The sequence below is a fragment of the Rhineura floridana genome, chromosome 6 (genome assembly GCF_030035675.1).
Source record: "Rhineura floridana isolate rRhiFlo1 chromosome 6, rRhiFlo1.hap2, whole genome shotgun sequence".
NCBI lineage: Eukaryota > Metazoa > Chordata > Lepidosauria > Squamata > Rhineuridae > Rhineura > Rhineura floridana.
This window is the reverse complement of record NC_084485.1, coordinates 55220327-55238427: the sequence shown is the minus strand read 5'-3', so window position 1 is coordinate 55238427 and position 18101 is coordinate 55220327. Positions and strand designations below refer to the sequence as shown.

Here is an 18101-nt window from a genome sequence, read left to right as displayed (position 1 = left end):
CAGAAATGAAAAATCCAACCAGATGTTAAAATTCATTTAAGGGCGAAGAAAACCCTTCTGGTTTTTGGTGATGATATTTCTTTGAGCTATAGGGATTATCTTGGGGCAGGGTTTTTGGATTTTCTGCTTTCATGAAACACATTCAGTATTAACCAGATATCTGTGGAACCCTTGCACCACTTCTTGGGTCACTGGCTGGGTCTGTTGGGCCTTCCCCATGTGAACTAATAGGGTGTCCTGCTAAAGCTACCGCCCCATCCCTTTGCATCTACATATTGTAGGCAGATATGGGCACCAAGGAAACATGTTTGTTATGATGACTGAGCTTCTCTTGAAGGAACCATGGATAAACTCTCCAGGAGTTTGAAAGCTCCCCTACAGTTGCAACATGGTAGGGGCCATAAACTCCCTTGGTCACAAACCTTACAAGATGGGAAACCTTACCTTTGTCCCTTGTTTTATTTATTTATAAAAGTATTTATATACTGCCCTCTTGCAAAACATCCGGGCAGCCTACAGCAATATAAAAACTTTTAAATACAATACAATATAAAAATGACTGGCTACTCGAGAGACTTTTTAAAAACTGTCGGCATAAAAAAAAATGCCCTGCCCCTTGTAGAGCATATGAGTGGAGGAAGGCAAGCACTTCTCTTGGCATTTCATATGAAGTTGGGCACATTCTGAAAGGAGGTAAGTCAACAGGGTTCATACAAAGATACCAAAGTTTTAAAGCACATTTGCTTTTAAAGGACATTAAAAGCACATGGCTTTCCCCAAAGAATCCTGGGAACTGCTGTCTGTTAAGGGTGCTGGGAATTGTAGCTCAGCGAGGGGTAAAGTACCATTCCCAGGATTCTTTGGAGTAAGCCATGTACTTTAAAAGTATGGTATGGATATGGCCTATATATATGGTGTGGATATGACCAGATTCTATAGAATGGAATAATGTATTTTATATCTCCCCAAACCTGTTGGGTATTATTAAGTAGTCCAGGTGGTATCACTGTTGTGCACAGATTATGGAGGCCCTGGAACAGATTGCTGCATATAGGCATTGCAGAGTTGAAGCTGCCATTGCTCACTCTGTGGGAATTTCAAGATGGCAATTTCAGAAACAGCTGTCTCCCTAACTCTGCAGAAAGTCAAGGACCTCAAATAGAATGTCTCGGCCCTTTCCTTTGACTACTTTATCATCCAGACCTCCATTACGTCTTTAACTCTGTAAATGTCTAGGTCTAGGGAATAGCTTCACTTGCACCCTACTCGTACCTCAAGACTTTGAGCTCTACAGGACCGCTAAGTGACAAGCAAACTCCTGTTTGGTTTATTTTATTTATTTTATTTATTTATTTATTACATTTATACCCCACATTTCCTCCAAGGAACTCAAAGTGGTATACTGTGTTCTGCTCCCTCTCCATTTCATCCTCACAACAACGCTGTGAGGTAAGTTAGACTGAGAGACCATGACTGGCCTAAGGTCACCCAGCAAGCTTCATGTTTGAGTGGGCTAAATGGGGTGTGTTTCCACAGCTGTCCAATGATAATGTGGCACGTGCATACCAAGATCACAAGGGGAAGGTTTTCTAACACATACAGTATCTAGTAACCTGGATCTAGGTTATTTTAATCTAGATTGAAACAGCACATTGAGGACAAGCTTGAATGATTCTGTACTGAGAAAAACATGTGCTACAAATGAAAAAGTGTATACGCAGGCTGAGAGAAACCAAAATTGACAGATTTGTTCATCCCTTGGTGTGGGAGGGAGAGAGATTTTGATTTGCCCCGTGTATAGCATCTCAGAGTGGTTCCAGAGCATCAGCATCCTGGTGATTTTCTAGCTTTTAGTTTGGCTGCAGCATCAAACATTTGGAGAGACTTCTTTGTTCTGCTCTAGTTTCCTGTAATATGTCATCTTCACAATAAGAAATGAAATGAGATGGGAAGAGAGGAAATGGTCTGCCCAGGTCAATGTCTGCACATTGATGTAAACATGTAAGCACTAACCACTAGATGCTTCCTCGCAGATGGAATTTGATTCTTTCTTTTGAGTTCATTCAGCATTCCTTTCTCTCTGCTTCAGTACCCAGATTTGCTTACATGATAGACATTTCTATCAATGGCACTTAATTCATCCCATGAATGTGGGGATGGGGAGTGGGGGAGGAAGGACTGGCTGTCCCTGCTGGGACCAGCCTTTCTTGACTCAAATGTTTTTCATCCTGGGATTATGTAAATTATAACATAATTATTTTCTCTCATATTGAGAGATCATAGTTCTAAACATACACCATCACCACCAACAACAAAGTGACCATTGTAATTCAGCAATGGAATGTAGTTGTGGTTTCCAATTGCATGCAGACAGCCAATGAGTATACAAGTTGTCAGCAAAAGTTCTGTTCAGGTTCAGGTGTTGCATGAGGTTGGAGCAGGGCCAGGAGATGAGATCCCTCTCCCTGCTTTCACATATTCACTGTATGTGGAATTGTTGTGAAAAAAGGGATTGGAAGATTCTGGAATACTGTTTTTACATAAACTAATTAAATAAATAAATCTCAGGGTCACAAATGAAATTAGTTCATTGCCATTGCCAGTGAAAAGATCAAGTACTCTAGCAAAGTATAGTCTGCATCTTATTGCTAGTAATGTTGCACGTTCTAAACCAGGGGTGGGGAATCTGCATCTCTCCAGATAGTTATTTGTTTATTTAAAAGCATTTGTAAGTCACTTAATTTTTAAAAAATATCTAAGTGGTCTGCAACATAAAACCAATAAACAATATTTTAAAAATACAGTATCAAAAATCAATAAAACAGTAGTATAAAAGCACATAAAAACAGATTATCAGGGAATTCAGACAAATAAAAACAGGGTCTGATTTTATGGATCAGGGAAGTTTATTGTTGTTCTCCAACTCCCATCAGGCCCAGCCCACACAGCAAATGGTCCGGGATGATGGGAGTTCTGATGTAGCAAACTCTAGAGGGTCAGAGGTTCCCAACTCATGTTACAGACCCAATGATTATTTATGGAGAGTACTTATAGTCACCTTTGAGGTTCAAAAATGGAACCATTCAATATGGCTAATACTGCAAGTTAAAAATATAACTATAAAACAACAAAAGAAACCATACAGGTCAAAAGCAGTTATAGTGGCAGATTAAAAAACAAAAATAATAAAAAAGGTGTAAAAATTATCTAATAATGGCCACAAAAAAGCCTTCTTAAACACAGGAATTTTCGGATGGTGATGGAAAGCTAAGAATTGTTATCATGGACGAGACTAAATGGATCTCCTGGGAGCAGGGATCAAAGACACAATGTGCCAGAGTGAAGAAGGCCCTCTCATTCACTTTATATCTTTTGCTTTAAGAATTCTGGAGCAGCAAGTACGTAACAGTGGCGCCTCCCATCCACTCCCTCAGTGCTTGAATGATTCTGGCAAAAAAGGAGTTAAGTCTATTCTATTCATGGGGCAAAGCAGCCTCTCTCCTCCAAAACTAGCCATCTGGATTTAATAAAGTCTAGCAAACGAGGCTGTGATCCCTCCCCTCTTTTACGGAGAAACTGTCAAAACATTCCAATGGTCTGAGCTACAATCCAGCGCAGAGATTGCTGGCAAAGCACAAGAAACCAGGTACTACAATTATGGCTCTCCAACGCGCCTTGCTTCTGCTGGTTATCCTGGCCAATGCCATTGACGGGCAACAGCAGCAGTTAATGGAGTACATGGAGAGGAGGCTCGCTGTCTTAGAGGTGAGAGCAGAATGGCAATTAATGCTTCCTCCTCTGGGCCTGATGTGCGCACAGGATGAAGAGTATTCCATCTTGCACTTAGGGGTGCTGGCTCAGTCTGGAGTTACTTGCCTTGACAGAAGAAAAACCATCTGGGAGGCTGCTTTAGATCTGCAGAGGTTTGAAAATGATTCCTGAACTGGAGGTTGAGCTAAGGAACTATAGTAATCCCTTATGCTAAGATAAAAAATTGCTCATAAGTGCAAGTGGCTTGAGCTTTGAGACACTGAGGTGGATATGGGAACTCTCAGGTTGTCCTATGTGGCCATTACTTTGTTTTACAGAAAATGCAAGACATTCTGAAAAAGTGTTTCCAGGCTTTAAAGCCTCCTTCCTCATTCCAGAATGTCACAGCTCCTTAGAACATAATAGAATCTCATTCCAAAACACAATGGTTCTATAGCACTCTATATGCTTATTGACTAAGTTTATCTGATAATCCTGCAGCAGCTTTCAGGAGTGTTAGTAGTAGTAGGATACAGAGCACTGACTAGGAGGCTAGGATAATAAAACTGTCAAGACAAAGGCTCTTTAAAATCTAAAATAAAGGAGCTGCTTTTTTAAAAAACTTTAGGAACAAAAATGTTTATAGAAAGTCTTGACAGTGTAACTGCAGAGTGCACAGCGATGGTTCAGAATCCAGAAGGCAGATGAAATTATATCAAAATGAACTGGCATCCTGTTGACAGGACTTTTAAAACAAGCTCGTGATTCTGAGAGGTTTTTTTAGTCTACAATGTAGATGATCTTATTTATTTATTAAATTTATATCCTGCCCTTCCTCCCAGAAGGAGCCCAGGGTGATCTTGCAATCTCTCAAGTCAAAAGTAATCTGTCCTCTGTATGGTGATCAGAGCCCCAGGTTGGGTAAGTTATTTAGCATGTCAGGAATGGACTTTTCTATCCTAGTTCTCCTGCACCTAGTCTGATTGGAGCATTGCTTGCTCTGGAGTTGTATTCCCTCTGCATCATTCCTAAGGCTTCTTATCACCTTTTTTTCTTCCGTTAGGAGAGGATTTCCCAGTGGCATGATCAGAGCAGCCGTTACTCCAGTGAGCTGAGGGATTTCAAGAACAAGGTGGTGTCCATGTTGGAGACAGTGGAGAAAGACCGGGAGACACTCCGGGCAGAGGTGGAAAACACTGCAGTGCGGGTGGACCGATTGGAGCGAGAGGTGGACTACCTTGAAACCCAAAATCCTGCCCCACCCTGTGTGGAGGTGGATGACAAGCTCATGGAGAATCAGGTTTCCAGTGCCAAGAAGCGTAAGAATGAGAAGTACAACAAACTGACAGGTGAGTGGACGCCCTCACAGAATGCTCTCATACTAATGGCTGATCTAGATGATCCTGCAAAATGGACCACTAGTGCTATACTTGGTCACCATGGCATAAACATGTATGATTAGCTGCAGAGGAGAGAACTGTGCTTTGGGGAAATGCAGTCATATTGCTATGTGCCTTTTAAAAAAAGGCTGAAATAGATGGCGTGTGCAATCTAGATCTAGACCAGTGGTTCCCAAACTTTTTACCACTTGAACATTGTTGAGGGTCTTGATGGACCACAATGATTTTTAAATGCATTTTTATTTATATTGTATTTTACTGTATTACAATTTGAATTCTATGGATTCTTTTAGAATAAAAGAAGCAACAAAATACAATTAAAATCAATATGCGTATTTAATGCAATGGATGCATATGGAACAGAAATGGGAGGAATTTACTGAGGGATTTGTGTGTGTAGGTGGGATTAGTTGCAAAAGGTAAATCATTGGGGTAAGGGGTCAGAAAGGGTTGAAAAGGTTTGTACTCAAAGCGCTCCACATGTGCTGTTATCTACAAAAATCCCATAAAGCCTGTTAGTATTTCCCCTTCTCCTCCTTCACCCTCCAAACCTCAGTTTTGTCTCTTTTTCTTCCCAAACCTCATCACGCAGTCAATCCCATACATATTTACTTGGAAGGAAGCCCCCCAGAGATTAGTAGTAGATATGCACAGGACTGCAGACTTAAAAGCTTGAGCCCATTCACCTTTACTCAAAAGGAAGCCTAACTGTGTTCCGTGGCACTTACTTGCAAGTAAGCATTATGGTCTGCATCTTTGGAATCTCTTGGGTTTACCTCTCTTTAACCTGGCATCCCTTAGTGCAGCCGTGGCGAGGAGGCATGGTACATTCAACGGGGGCTGGGAGCTGGGGAGAAACGTGGAAGGTGTGTGTGTGTGGGGGGGGGAATGACAGCAGTTGTAAGAAACAAAGAGCGCCGTCTATCAAGCCTGCCCTTTGGAGTGACTCCCGTGACTGCCAGACACGCAGAAGCCCCAGGAGAGAAAAGGCGGGAAGGGCCACCACAATGGAGGTCAATAGTGAGGAAGGAGAGACGCTAGGGTTGGAAGGCTGGGTCAAAGACGGGGGGGGAGGCTTTTAACATCCAGTAATCTTCCACGTCTCTAAAGTGAAGCCGATTTGAAAGAAAGAAAGAAAGAAAGAAAGAAAGAAAGAAAGAAAGAAAGAAAGAAAGAAAGAAAGAAAGAAAGAAAGAAAGAAAGAAAGAAAGAAAGAAAGAAAGAAAGAAAGAAAGAAAGAAAGAAAGAAAGAAAATGTGAAACAAGGGGGGATGTGACTGGCCCACTAGCTCCAAAGGAGGGACGCAGGCAGGGAAACGACACCCAGTGCAAATCCTCAGAACGATGAGGGAGCAGCCACTGCATCTGTCCTCCTGCACGGTGAGTCACACTGCAGACCACCACCGTGAAGCATCGCTGGGGAACCCCTGAGGTAGACAACACCTTGGTGGTGGTGTACCCCGAAAGGGTACTGGTAGTGAACTGGCAAGGCTATTAAAAATCGCAGGATGAAATTTGCAAATTTTGCAAGTTCTGTGAGAAGGAAGAAAGGATCTCCAAGTCTGCAGATGACTCCTTCGTTTAGAAGGACCTGGATATATGCGCTGTGAAGAAATGCATAGTCTCTCAATTATTTTGTTTTTAAAGAACAAAAAATGAACATACAATGCTCACCAAATGGTGCAAGAGCTGGGTAATGATGTCACAGGCACTGGCCAATAGGGATGTGTGAGATGTATTCCACCACAATCTACACAACAACTTTATTTACAGTGAATGAGCTATTGGGTTGGGGTGGATGGATGGGACAGTATTTTACTTTGTGTTATTTCTGCAATAACAAAGAAGATCTTTTGTAACATGTGAGCAAGAGCTACTGCACAAAAATAATTATGTTTAAGGGAGCTAAGGGACTAGTTTACTTCAGCAGTAAGATTGCTACATAGGCTGCAATCATGCAAACAGTTAAGACTGCTGAAGTTCCATTGCCTTAAATCAGATTTCAGCAGATTGTGGAGGATTGCAGCCACCGGGGTGTAGTCATGCAGGGTCTCAGGGGGTCTTAGACCCTTTACTTTTTTGGGAGCAGGGTCCCAGCAGGATCCCTGTGTCTCCAGTGTGCTGCAAGCAAATCTGCATGAAAGGGGAGTGTGTTAGCTACTGAGAAGAGTCTTCTAATATGCTTCCTTGTCTTTCCTATGGAATGGAGCCAATCAGAATGAAAGGAGGTGAGTCAAACACTGAGAAGACTCTTCTCAGTAGCTAACACTCTCCTCTTTCATGTTTATTGATTCCTAGGCATTATCAAGGATCTCATTCTCAACCACACAGCAAAAACAAAAACAGGGAGGGGGCATGGCTATGATTAACATGAAGGGACCCTGCAGTTCTGAATTTCCAACTACACTACTCGCAACCACAGTGTCTCAGATACAGTCCAGCCATTGCAAGCGAACAGTTCTCTCAGGCATAACAAATTGCTTAATGAGTCATTCAGTTTCTCCCATGCTTCTCACAAATCTGATTTCCCTATGACATGCCTCTTTACCCTGGCCTTTGACATTTGGGATGTCTATTTTTAGGATCCCCTTGGTTTTTGTGATTGTAAGTTGCTTTAAATTGTTTTTAAGGATGTATTTTAAATGGTTGTAACTCACCCTGGAACCTCAGGGTGCAGGGTGGGTAATAAATAATAATAGGCTTTTCCATTTGTGCTAGTGATCTGGAGGGGTTGGCAAAACTATATTCCTTCTTTTGCTAGCACAGACTCCATTGTTATGTTTCCTTGGGACAAATCACGCGATATCCCAGAAACTTACTCTGCCACTTTTGCAATGGCAATATTGCTTACTCTTAAGAGTATCTCTCCACATCTGTACATATTCATGATCTGGTGCTCTGTAGTTTTTGGTTCCTTTGCTCTAGATTAAAGTCTTCCAAGTTTACTGGAATTCACTTCAAAGAAATTGAATATAATGTTCATTCAGAAGCAAACTGTGTGAATGCAGTAACCACTATACAGATAAACTTGGTATGAACTGATTGTAAGGAGAGATGGACAGGTCAATCTGTTCCCATCTCAGTTTTATATCTGTTCATTCATTAGCCTTCTGACCCATTTCTGCATTAATCTGTGATACCCCCTGCCCAAAAAGAGCATGGAAATATGTATATAAATATGTATTTTTGGGCATATTTCTCACATATTTTCTTTCAAAGTATGCTTTTCTAACAGGATGTATCTGCAGAGCTCACAAGCAGAGCAAGATTGCTTGGCAAAAAACCCTTGCAGTTTAAGAACGTACTTATAGCCAACAGATATTTCTGTCAAATGTTAAAAAGCAGAGAAATTGGGCAGCTATAGTGAATACACCAGGGGAGCAGGAGACCTGACTTCTCTGAAGTATTGTACTGCCCTACAAATTTGTAAAAATGCAAATACACTTTGGGTTGGCCTTTCACAGTGCAATCCACTTCCTGTGTAGCTTGGAAGAATTTGGTAACATGTGCCTCTGAGCATATGGTGAGTGGTATATGGTGAGTGGTGGTAATCAGCCCAAATAACAGAAACAAGACACGTGATCTTGTTTTAGCAGGGAGGAAGCAACAATATTGACAGTTGATATAGTTCAGATATTCACTTTACATATATTTGATTTACTTTGCAATTTTAGTGAAATTTCCTATGGTAAATTATTTTATTTTGTTTCTGATTCTGTGAATATGTGAAGTACAGCAACACTTTGCATAATTTACACTAAAAAACCCACAAAACAATTGTAGAATAATGGCTCTGACTATTCTGCAGAATAGTCCCCAGTGGACATGAGGAGTGTCTTAGTTTGCACAAGGTAAAAGAGTGGGAGGTGAAATATTTTCTAGCAAATTGCTGGGTGTACTGTATGGCTTTAATTGACTATGCCCAGCCTTCCTTAAGTGGAGTGATTAAAGCATAGCAGGCTGGGCATATGCATCGTGGGTAGGCCAAGTTTGTTTTTTCCAACAGCTAGAGTAGTTCCTTAAGTAGCAACATGTTGTAATCAGTCTAATTTTACATCAAGTTGAAGTTTCAGATTCAACTGTTAATGCACCCAAAATAGAAATAGAACATAACCTCAATTTGAAACACAAAAGGCTGTCTTCACCATCATATGACACTGACCAATGAAAAGGCTTTGAAATTAATAAAAATCAATTTGACACAGATTTCTAGGATGAATAATGAGAAAAATATAATTTTCTGGGTTACATTTTCTGTAGAAACACAGGAAAGAAGCAAAGTAAGAAGAACACCAACAAACATATAAAAAATGTAATTCTCCATCTTTGGAGATTTATTTATTTATTAAATTTATATCCCGCCCTTCCTCCCAATAGGAGCCCAGGGCGGCAAACAAAAGCACTAAGAACACTTTAAAACAAAAACATCCTTAAAAACATATTAACATATTTAAAAACATTTTTAAAAAGCTTTAAAAACATCTTTTTTAAAAACAAGGTTTAAAAACATCTTAAAAAGCAATTCCAACACAGACGCAGACTGGGATAAAGTCTCCGCTTAAAAGGCTTGTTGAAAGAGGAAGGTCTTCAGTAGGCACTAAAAAGATAACATTTTAACATTTAACATGTCTAATATTTAAGGGGAGGGAATTCCAAAGGGTAGGTGCCACTACACTAAAGGTCTGTTTCCTATGTTGTGTGGAATGGGCCTCCTAATAAGATGGTATCTGCAGGTAGCCTTCACCTGCAGTGTATGGTGATCTGCTGGGTATATAAGGGGTAAGACGATCTTTCAGGTATCTTGGTCCCAAGCTGTATAGGGCTTTGTACACCAAGACTAGAACCTTGAACTAATAGGTAGCCAGTGCAATTCTTTCAGCAGCAGGGTGACATGTTGGCAATACCCTGCCCCAGTGAGCAGTCTCGGCACTGCATTTTGGACCAGCTGCAGCTTCCGGACCAACCTCAAGGACAACCCCACATAGGGTGCATTACAGTAATCCAGCCTGGAGGTTACCAGTGCATGGGCAACAGTAGTCAGGCTATCCCGGTCCAGAAATGGCCGCAGCTGTCTTACCAGCCAAAGCTGGTAAAAGGCACTCCTAGCCATTGAGGTCACCTGGGCTGGGCCTCTAGAAATAAAGATGAATCCAGGAGCACCTCCAGACTGTGGACCTGCTCTTTCAGAGGGAGTACAATCCCATCCAAAGCAGGCAACTGATCAATTATCCGAACTGAGGAACCACCAACCCACAGTATCTCTGTCTTGCTAGGATTCAGACTCAGTTTTTTGGCCTTCATCCACCCCACCACTGAGTTCAGGCAGCAGTCCAGGGCTTTCATGGCCTCTCCCAAGTCAGATGTTACAGAGAAATAGAGTTGGGGATCATCAGTGTACTGCTGACACCTTGTCTCAAATCTCCTGATGACTGCCCCCAAGGGCTTCATATACATGTTAAAACAGCATCAGGGACAGATAGTACCCTGCGGCACCCCACAGCACAACTGCCAGAGGGCCGAAAGACAATCACTCAATGTTATTCTCTGAAAACTATCCTGGAGATAGGATCAAAACCATTGGAAAACAGTGCCTCCCATCTCACGAAGTTGGCCCAGAAGGATACCATGGTCAATGGTATCAAAAGCCGCTGAGAGATCAAGTAAGAATAACAGGGTTGCATTCCCCTTGTCCTTCTTCCGATAAAGGTCATTCATCAGGGCGACCAAAGTCGATTCAGTCCCATAACCAGGCCTGAATCCAGACTGGGATGGGTCAAGATAATCTGTTTTATCCAAGAGTACTTGCGATTGCTGGGCCACAACCCTCTCAATCACCTTCCCTAAGAAGGGGGTATTTGCGACCAGTCAGTAGTTGTCACAAACCAATAGGTTCAGGGTGGGCTTTTTCAGGAGTGATCGAATCACTGCCTCTTTCAGGGCAGCTGGAACCACTTCCTCCCACAACGGCGTGTTGACCACACCCTGTATCCACTCAGTCAAACTCCCTTGGCAAGCTTTAATAAGCAAGAAGGGCAAGGGTCAAGAGGACATGTTACTGGCCGCATCGTTGCAAACACCTTGTCCATGTCATCAGGCCGCATCAACGGAAACCAATTCCAAGAAGTTGCAGCAGACATTGCACTGGACACCTCACTGGGGACTACAGTAGATGTGGATGAGGCGTCAAGATTGCTGCAGAGGATACAGAGATGCAGTCATGATTGTAGGTGTTGCCACCACTCACCATATGCTCAGAGGCACATGTTACCAAATTCTTCCAAGCTACACAGGAAGTGGATTGGGAAAGGGAGGATTGGTGCAGGGGGGGGAGGACGAGGGCAGGCTTGGTCATTTGCATGCTCACTGAATTCAGTGGGATATACTCCCATGCAATCATGCTTAGGATAGGTGAAACTGACCCCTGAGGAGGAAGAGAGGGCTGGAGTGGGGAGGGGAGAGGAGAGGGGGGGAAGGGAGAGGAGGGAAGGGAAGGACAGGGAGGGGAGGGGAGGAGTGGGAGGGGGAAGGAAGGGAGAGGGGATAGGAGAGAGGAGGAGGGGAGAGCAAGTTTCATCATTTGCATGTTTATTGAGTTCAGTGGGATTTACCCCTGTGTAATCATGCTTAGGATAGGTAAAACTGACCTGGGAGAGGGACAGGGAGGAGGAGGAGAGAGGAGAAGATTGGGTGGGCACTAGGCAGTGGGAAAGCTCCTTTACTTTCCAAAAGGAAAGTACTGTTAATAGTATCACTATTTTGGATGGTCTTCCCCACGTTTTAATTCTACATCAAACACATGTAGTCTCCCACCCAAATTTAACCCAAAGCTGTCCCTAGCCACATCTACACCAGGCATTTGTTCCACTTTAAACAGTCATGGCTTCCCCCCCAAAATCCTTGGAAATGTAGTTTGTGAAGACTGCTGAGAGTTATTAGGAGACACCCTATTCCCTCACAGAACTACAATCACCAGAATTCTCTGAGAGGAGGGGGTGACTGTTAAACCACTCTGGCCACTGAAACTCTGTCTGGGGAATAGGGGTCTCCTAACAACTCTTAGCAGTCTTCACAAACTACACTTCCCAGGATTCTTTGGGAGAAGCCATGTTTAAAGTGGGATAAATGTCTGGCATGGGTCTGGCCTCCTGATTAGCCAAGCCAAGCAGCTGTTAGTCTGGCTTTTAGAACACTGACAGTTGGTTCTTACTGAGCATGCCTGCGCTATCACAGACTCCAGTGTTAATTTCTTAAATTAATTAAAACTCAGCCATGCATTTTTTTAACCTTTAAACTGCAGACAATGAAGGTCAGAGTATGGGGCAAGGTCAGTAATAGGATTACAACTACTCTGTGAACATGGCTGATATTTATTTCATTTCAACAAATTATGAGACCATTGACAGAAAAATGTCCAACAGAGGTCTGGATTATTTTACTCTTGCTTTATAGTTTGCACTCTGGATTCTATCTGAGTGTTTTGTGTATCACCATGAAAACTTAGAGGGTTGTTAAGCAAGTGTTTCTGAGTTCAGAACTATAAATTTGGTAAGATTTTGTTTTGAAATGAGCTTATGGGAAGCAGCAGAATGGCATGGGGAGTATTTTCAATTTAACATGGCAGAATGTGAAAAATCCATGCGAGCTATATATAAAATAGAGGTAGCCATCCCCTTGCCTCCAGCATCTATCAAGGAGAGGCATGCTACCTCTGAATATGGAGGCAGCATTTAGCTACCAAAGGTAGCTGTTGGTTAGACCTATAATTCATCCATGCAGTGATGATCCATTATTGGGAAAGGTGGAAAGGTTTTGGCTTTCCTTGCTCCTTCCCTGTCCTACTTAGAACTCTGATCAGTTATGTAATGTGATATAGCCCAGCTTCCAAGCAGCTTCTCCCACTCCATCTTCCCCTGCAGCTTAGCCTTTGAGGAGAACCGGGTAAGGAAGCAGCTCAGTGCAACTCTTCATTGTTTTATGTGATGGGCAATGGAAGCTGTATGCTGTGTTACAGAAACAATGACTGAAAGATGGGACCTGCAAGACAAATAGATGGTAACGAAAGCTTTGTTACAAGTCCAGTCACTAGAGCTAAGCTGCACAACGCAGTGGAAAAATCAAAGCTAGGAGAGAAATGATACCATTTGCCAGAAATAAATCAGTAACAGCTTGTTGTATTAGTACTGAAAAGGCCAAGCCTTATTTAGATTGGTTTTTAAGCAAGCAAGTTTGGGCTCAATTCAACAGTGATCTGTGATTATGGATGTCTCACCTGAGACTTCCAGGGCACTTTTTTTCAAAGGGTGCAGAATAATTTGAGGAAAAAAATCTGGGCAAATTAATTCTGTTGTGTTCCCTTTCACAAAGGGGGGTGGGGAATCTTCCACATGCAATTAATTTTGTGTGTGAGTATAATGTGAACATAAAGGTCTCTACCACTTTAGGAACTGCAGTTTTCATAACACAAGAGTTGCTTTGAAGACAGACCTTTGGTCTGATCCAGTATCATTTGTCAGCCAGATGTTGAATTATAGTTCCCATCATTCTTTACCACTGGCCATGCTGGCTGGCCTGGGGCAGATGGGAGTTGCAGTATAACATATGGAGAGTACCACATTGGCTACTCCTGCTCTGTTGACACGATCTTGTGACAGCACTCTTTACCGTATATTATAATGGGAACACTACAGGCTAATGATTGTGTGAGAGAGAGACCCTATAAACAACAGTAGCTACTTAGTCAATCAGCATAACTGTCTAGGGCACAATCAGGTATAATAATTTTGGAAGATGGTTGGAGTATTCTGGGGTAGAATGCAATAGCTTTATCTTCTTTTTCAAAGGGATCTTGACATGAAGCAAGCAAATATGGGATAGAGACTGCCTTTTTTCTCAGCATGGGTGTAAAATATGGAGGAACTTCAATGGTTTAATCATCACTAAAGCAGCCGTACAAATAGTACATAAGTGGAGCACTTTACTGCTGAGGCTAATGTGGGAGTAAACTGAAGTGCCTTGAAAGGGCAGATGTTGAACATACTGTTAGTAAACATGTCCCCCGAGAGTCTCAGAAATTGAGGAAGGGGAGTAGAATTAAGCCACCAGGTTCTGAGTATGACTGGTATTCTGGAATTTATTATTTGCTCCCATGACTGTATGGTGTGTTTTAATGTTCATTTCACAGTTTGGTGCTATAGATCTCTGTGTGAGAGAAAAGCATATTATTAGTTCTTTTAATTGTTTTGTTTATATGGTGTGATGTATTGGAGACCTTCGGGTAACAAGCGACTAACAAATCTGATGATGATGATAAGCGATTAACAGATGTGATGATGATAATCTATCCTATCTTTATAGACTGCAGTGATACTGTGTCCCAGGTGAAAGCCATGAAAATTCTAAAGCGGTTTGGCGGCACTGCTGGACTCTGGACCAAAGACCCACTGGGGAATTCAGAGAAGATCTATGTATTTGATGGTACTAGCAATGACACTGTGTATGTCTTTCCCAGGATGAGGGAGTTCACACTCTTCTCTGCTACACGAAAGGCTGCACGCATAAAGCTACCCTATCCTTGGGTTGGCACTGGACACTTAGTGTACGGGGGCCATCTTTATTATATCCGACGACATGGTACTTTCCAGGTCATCAAGTTTAATCTGGCCAACAAGACTATTGTTGACAGTTCAGTTTTCCCTGCTGAGGAGCAGATCCCTGTGTTTGGACTTGCATCCTACAACTACATTGATCTGGTGGCTGATGAGGAGGGGATCTGGGCTATTTATGCCACCCAAGAGAATGAAAAAAACATAGCACTGGCCAAACTAGACCCTGCAACTCTAGACATTGAGCAAATGTGGGACACACCGTGCCCTCGGGAGAATGCAGAGAGTGCTTTTGTCATCTGTGGAGCGCTGTATGTGGTTTACAATACCCGGCTTCCCAGCCGATCCCGTATCCAGTGCGTCTTTGATGTCAGTGGCTCAATATCACATGAAGATGCTGCCCTGGTCTACTTTCCCAAGCGATACGGCTCTCACTCCAGCATGAAGTACAATCCCAAAGAGAGGCAGATCTATGCCTGGGATGATGGCTATCAACTCATTTACCGCATGGAGATGAAGAAGAAGACCGAAGTCTGAGAAAGGCCTGGGGCTGTGGTGGAGAGAGCATCAGAAACATGTTCCGTTGCCTCCCTCCAGATACAACTCAGCTGCCGCCTACTCATGCACATAACTTGTTCAGCTCCTTAGAAAACCAGCAAGCACAGACTAAACTGGACTTCCTGTTATATGAAATGCTTTTAATGCAGAAATTGCCTGACTTGTCAATTTTTGTTTTTCAATTCATTTAAAATTGGATTAGTCTTTTTTTAATGAAAAAAATATCTTATGTTTGAAAACATCATCATCAATAACAAAATTTCCTGGGGAATAGAGTCAATCAGCTTTGGGTCTGAGGTAAGGGCAGATGTCCCCAAATTTTCATGCGGCCCTATATCTTAGAAATCAAATTGGCATCTGCCAGCCAGCACTATTATTTCATAGATGCCTCCTTTTTACAAAGACAACCCAGAAGGATTTTAAAGAGACTGCCCATGGGAGGGAGCGGGCAGGCACTCATGACTCTAAGGCCAGACAATGAGTTTGCACTGCAATAATAATGATAATAAAGAATCTCCCATAGGCTTTGGTTAATTTAACAAGAATGTTTTTCTTGCATTTCTTTGCCCTCAATATACTTTAATTGGAGAGTCTAGGTGGCAGTTTCTTGCTTGTTTGTTGTACCTTATTTCTATTGTTATATTTAAATATCCCTTCTATTAATCAGAATATGTCTGTATCAAATATTTTTTGCACTTATGTCCCTAAACGTATTACACAGGTATTGCTGTGGTCCCTGCCTCATCTTGAGATCTCTGATTTGTGGCCTGCTATGAGGGTTTTTTTGCATGAAAGTTAGTGCTGTGTTAGAGGCACTAACTTTCGTATGATTATCCCTCATCATAGCTACTGAGTCTGCCTTTCTGAAATCTTTCACAACAGAAAACAAAGCCACATTTCTTCGATTCCCAACTTTCCTATCTAGCATTTTTTTTCCTGAAAGTCAGTGAGAATTTATTGCATTCTGAGTCTTTACTCATATTTTGGGATGCCCTCTTTTTCATTTGTATTACAATTCCTTACTAATTTCTAGATTTGTTTAGATCTGATTCCACGGCCATTTCCTCTGGGTTCTTGTTTACTTAATTTCTGCAACAATCATGTGCTCTTAAGGCTGACTGTGTGGTTTCCATAGGTCCTTGAACAAGAAAGCCCCTTTACTGTCTTGGAGGGTGCAATTGTGTGTTGCACTATGGCCTTTGCAGAGCAGAGGATGGTGGGGTGTGTCAAGTAAAAGAGTGCTCCAGAGTTCTCATGGGGCATGTCTGGGGCCCGGCCAGATTGAAAGTAACGTCTGGCCTCTATCCTCAGTGCACCTCATTAAGTGAGAGTATATCCCTCTAAATGCTAGTTAAATCAGTTGAAACATTGTCAAGTGTTCCAGGTTGCCCTCCAGTGGCACTGACTATGTCTGTGTCAGACGTCTCCCTAAAGGAGGGATGAGCAACCTTCCAACTCCCATCAGCCCCAGCCATCATGGCCAATGGTCAGAAATGATGGAAGTTGTACTCCAACAACATCTGGAGGGTGACAGGTGTGGGACCTTTGGCCCTCCAGATATTGCTACAATACTATTCCCATCAGCTCCAGCAATCATGGCCAGTGCCAGGGATAATGGGAGTTATAGTTCAGCAACATCTGGAGGCCCAAAGGTTCTTCACACCTGCTCTAAAGAATGCTATAACTGTATCACAGTGCCTTCCAGCTAGACTTGTTCACATTGACTAAGATCATTCCTATCAGTTTAGCTGATTTACAAGAAAATCACATTGATAGCCTCTGGCCTCATTTCCTAGAAACAGGGGTGACAACATTTTTTGAAAGAAGGTGATCAGGATGGCAGAGCTGAAGGCTATGAGATGAAGACATTGAGAATCAGGATGTAATTTCTACAGACTGGGAAGGTACATTTGTCTCCTTAGCTGCTGGCCTTTACCAGATCTGAATACTCTTACTTGTGCTACATTTTATAGTCATGGGAGGTCATCCGTATTTAGTAACACTACTTCTCCTGGATTGGAGTGTGGTGTGTGTGCATCACTGAACATTTACATATTATATAAATTCAAATATATTCTTTTTTAAAAAGTCCATTGATTAATATTGGTGGACCTACTTGAAAAAAAGACCAGAAGGAAAAACTCAGTCACACAGGTTTAAAACAGTTCAAATAACAATGGCTTTCTAACTCCCCATGTTTACTATTGCAAAAATGTGCAAACATATCGTCTGAATGTGTATTATGCCATCTGTGCATATACATACATGACATCCTGGAATTACACCATGCTTTAAATTTTAAAGAAATCTTTAGCCACAAGGTTGCATATAGATATGCTAATGTTATGTATAACGGTTTCCATCTCAATGCAAGCTTACCCTGATGTATCATGCTCTATGCCTGCATGACCCTTAGTACAAACCAGGGTGGGTTTTTGTTTTCATTTTTGGTGTTTTCATCAAGTGGGAGTATTCTCTGTCCCACCCCCAGGACACCTCAAAGCAGCAACCCCACCTCCACCTTTACATGCCTACGCACCTGGGAAATGCCTGCGAAGTGCATCCCCCAACTCTAACTCCTCTGCATACCAGTCCTTGTTCCTTCACTTTCAACTTGAAACATTGCACCCACAAAACTGTTTTCTGTTGATGCCCCCGTCATTGTTCTGATTGTCTACTCATGTGTATGAAGGAACATGGGAGCATGATCAGGTCCTGGCTCTTTTTGCCTGTTGTATGTCCCAGACAGAGGACCAAGAGGGCAGTTCATTGTTGGGTCATTATTGAAGAC

The 18101-nt window shown here is 42.2% G+C and overlaps 1 protein-coding gene across 1 annotated transcript; it reads left to right on the top strand.

Annotated features, from left to right (window-relative positions):
• Positions 1-3425: 3425 nt before the first annotated feature.
• Positions 3426-15979, top strand: OLFML3 (olfactomedin like 3). The gene is made up of 3 exons (XM_061631943.1): positions 3426-3765; positions 4814-5099; positions 14505-15979. The coding sequence occupies exons 1-3, from the start codon at positions 3658-3660 to the stop codon at positions 15287-15289; spliced, it is 1179 nt and encodes a 392-aa protein (XP_061487927.1). The 5' UTR covers positions 3426-3657; the 3' UTR covers positions 15290-15979.
• The last annotated feature ends 2122 nt before the right edge of the window (positions 15980-18101 follow it).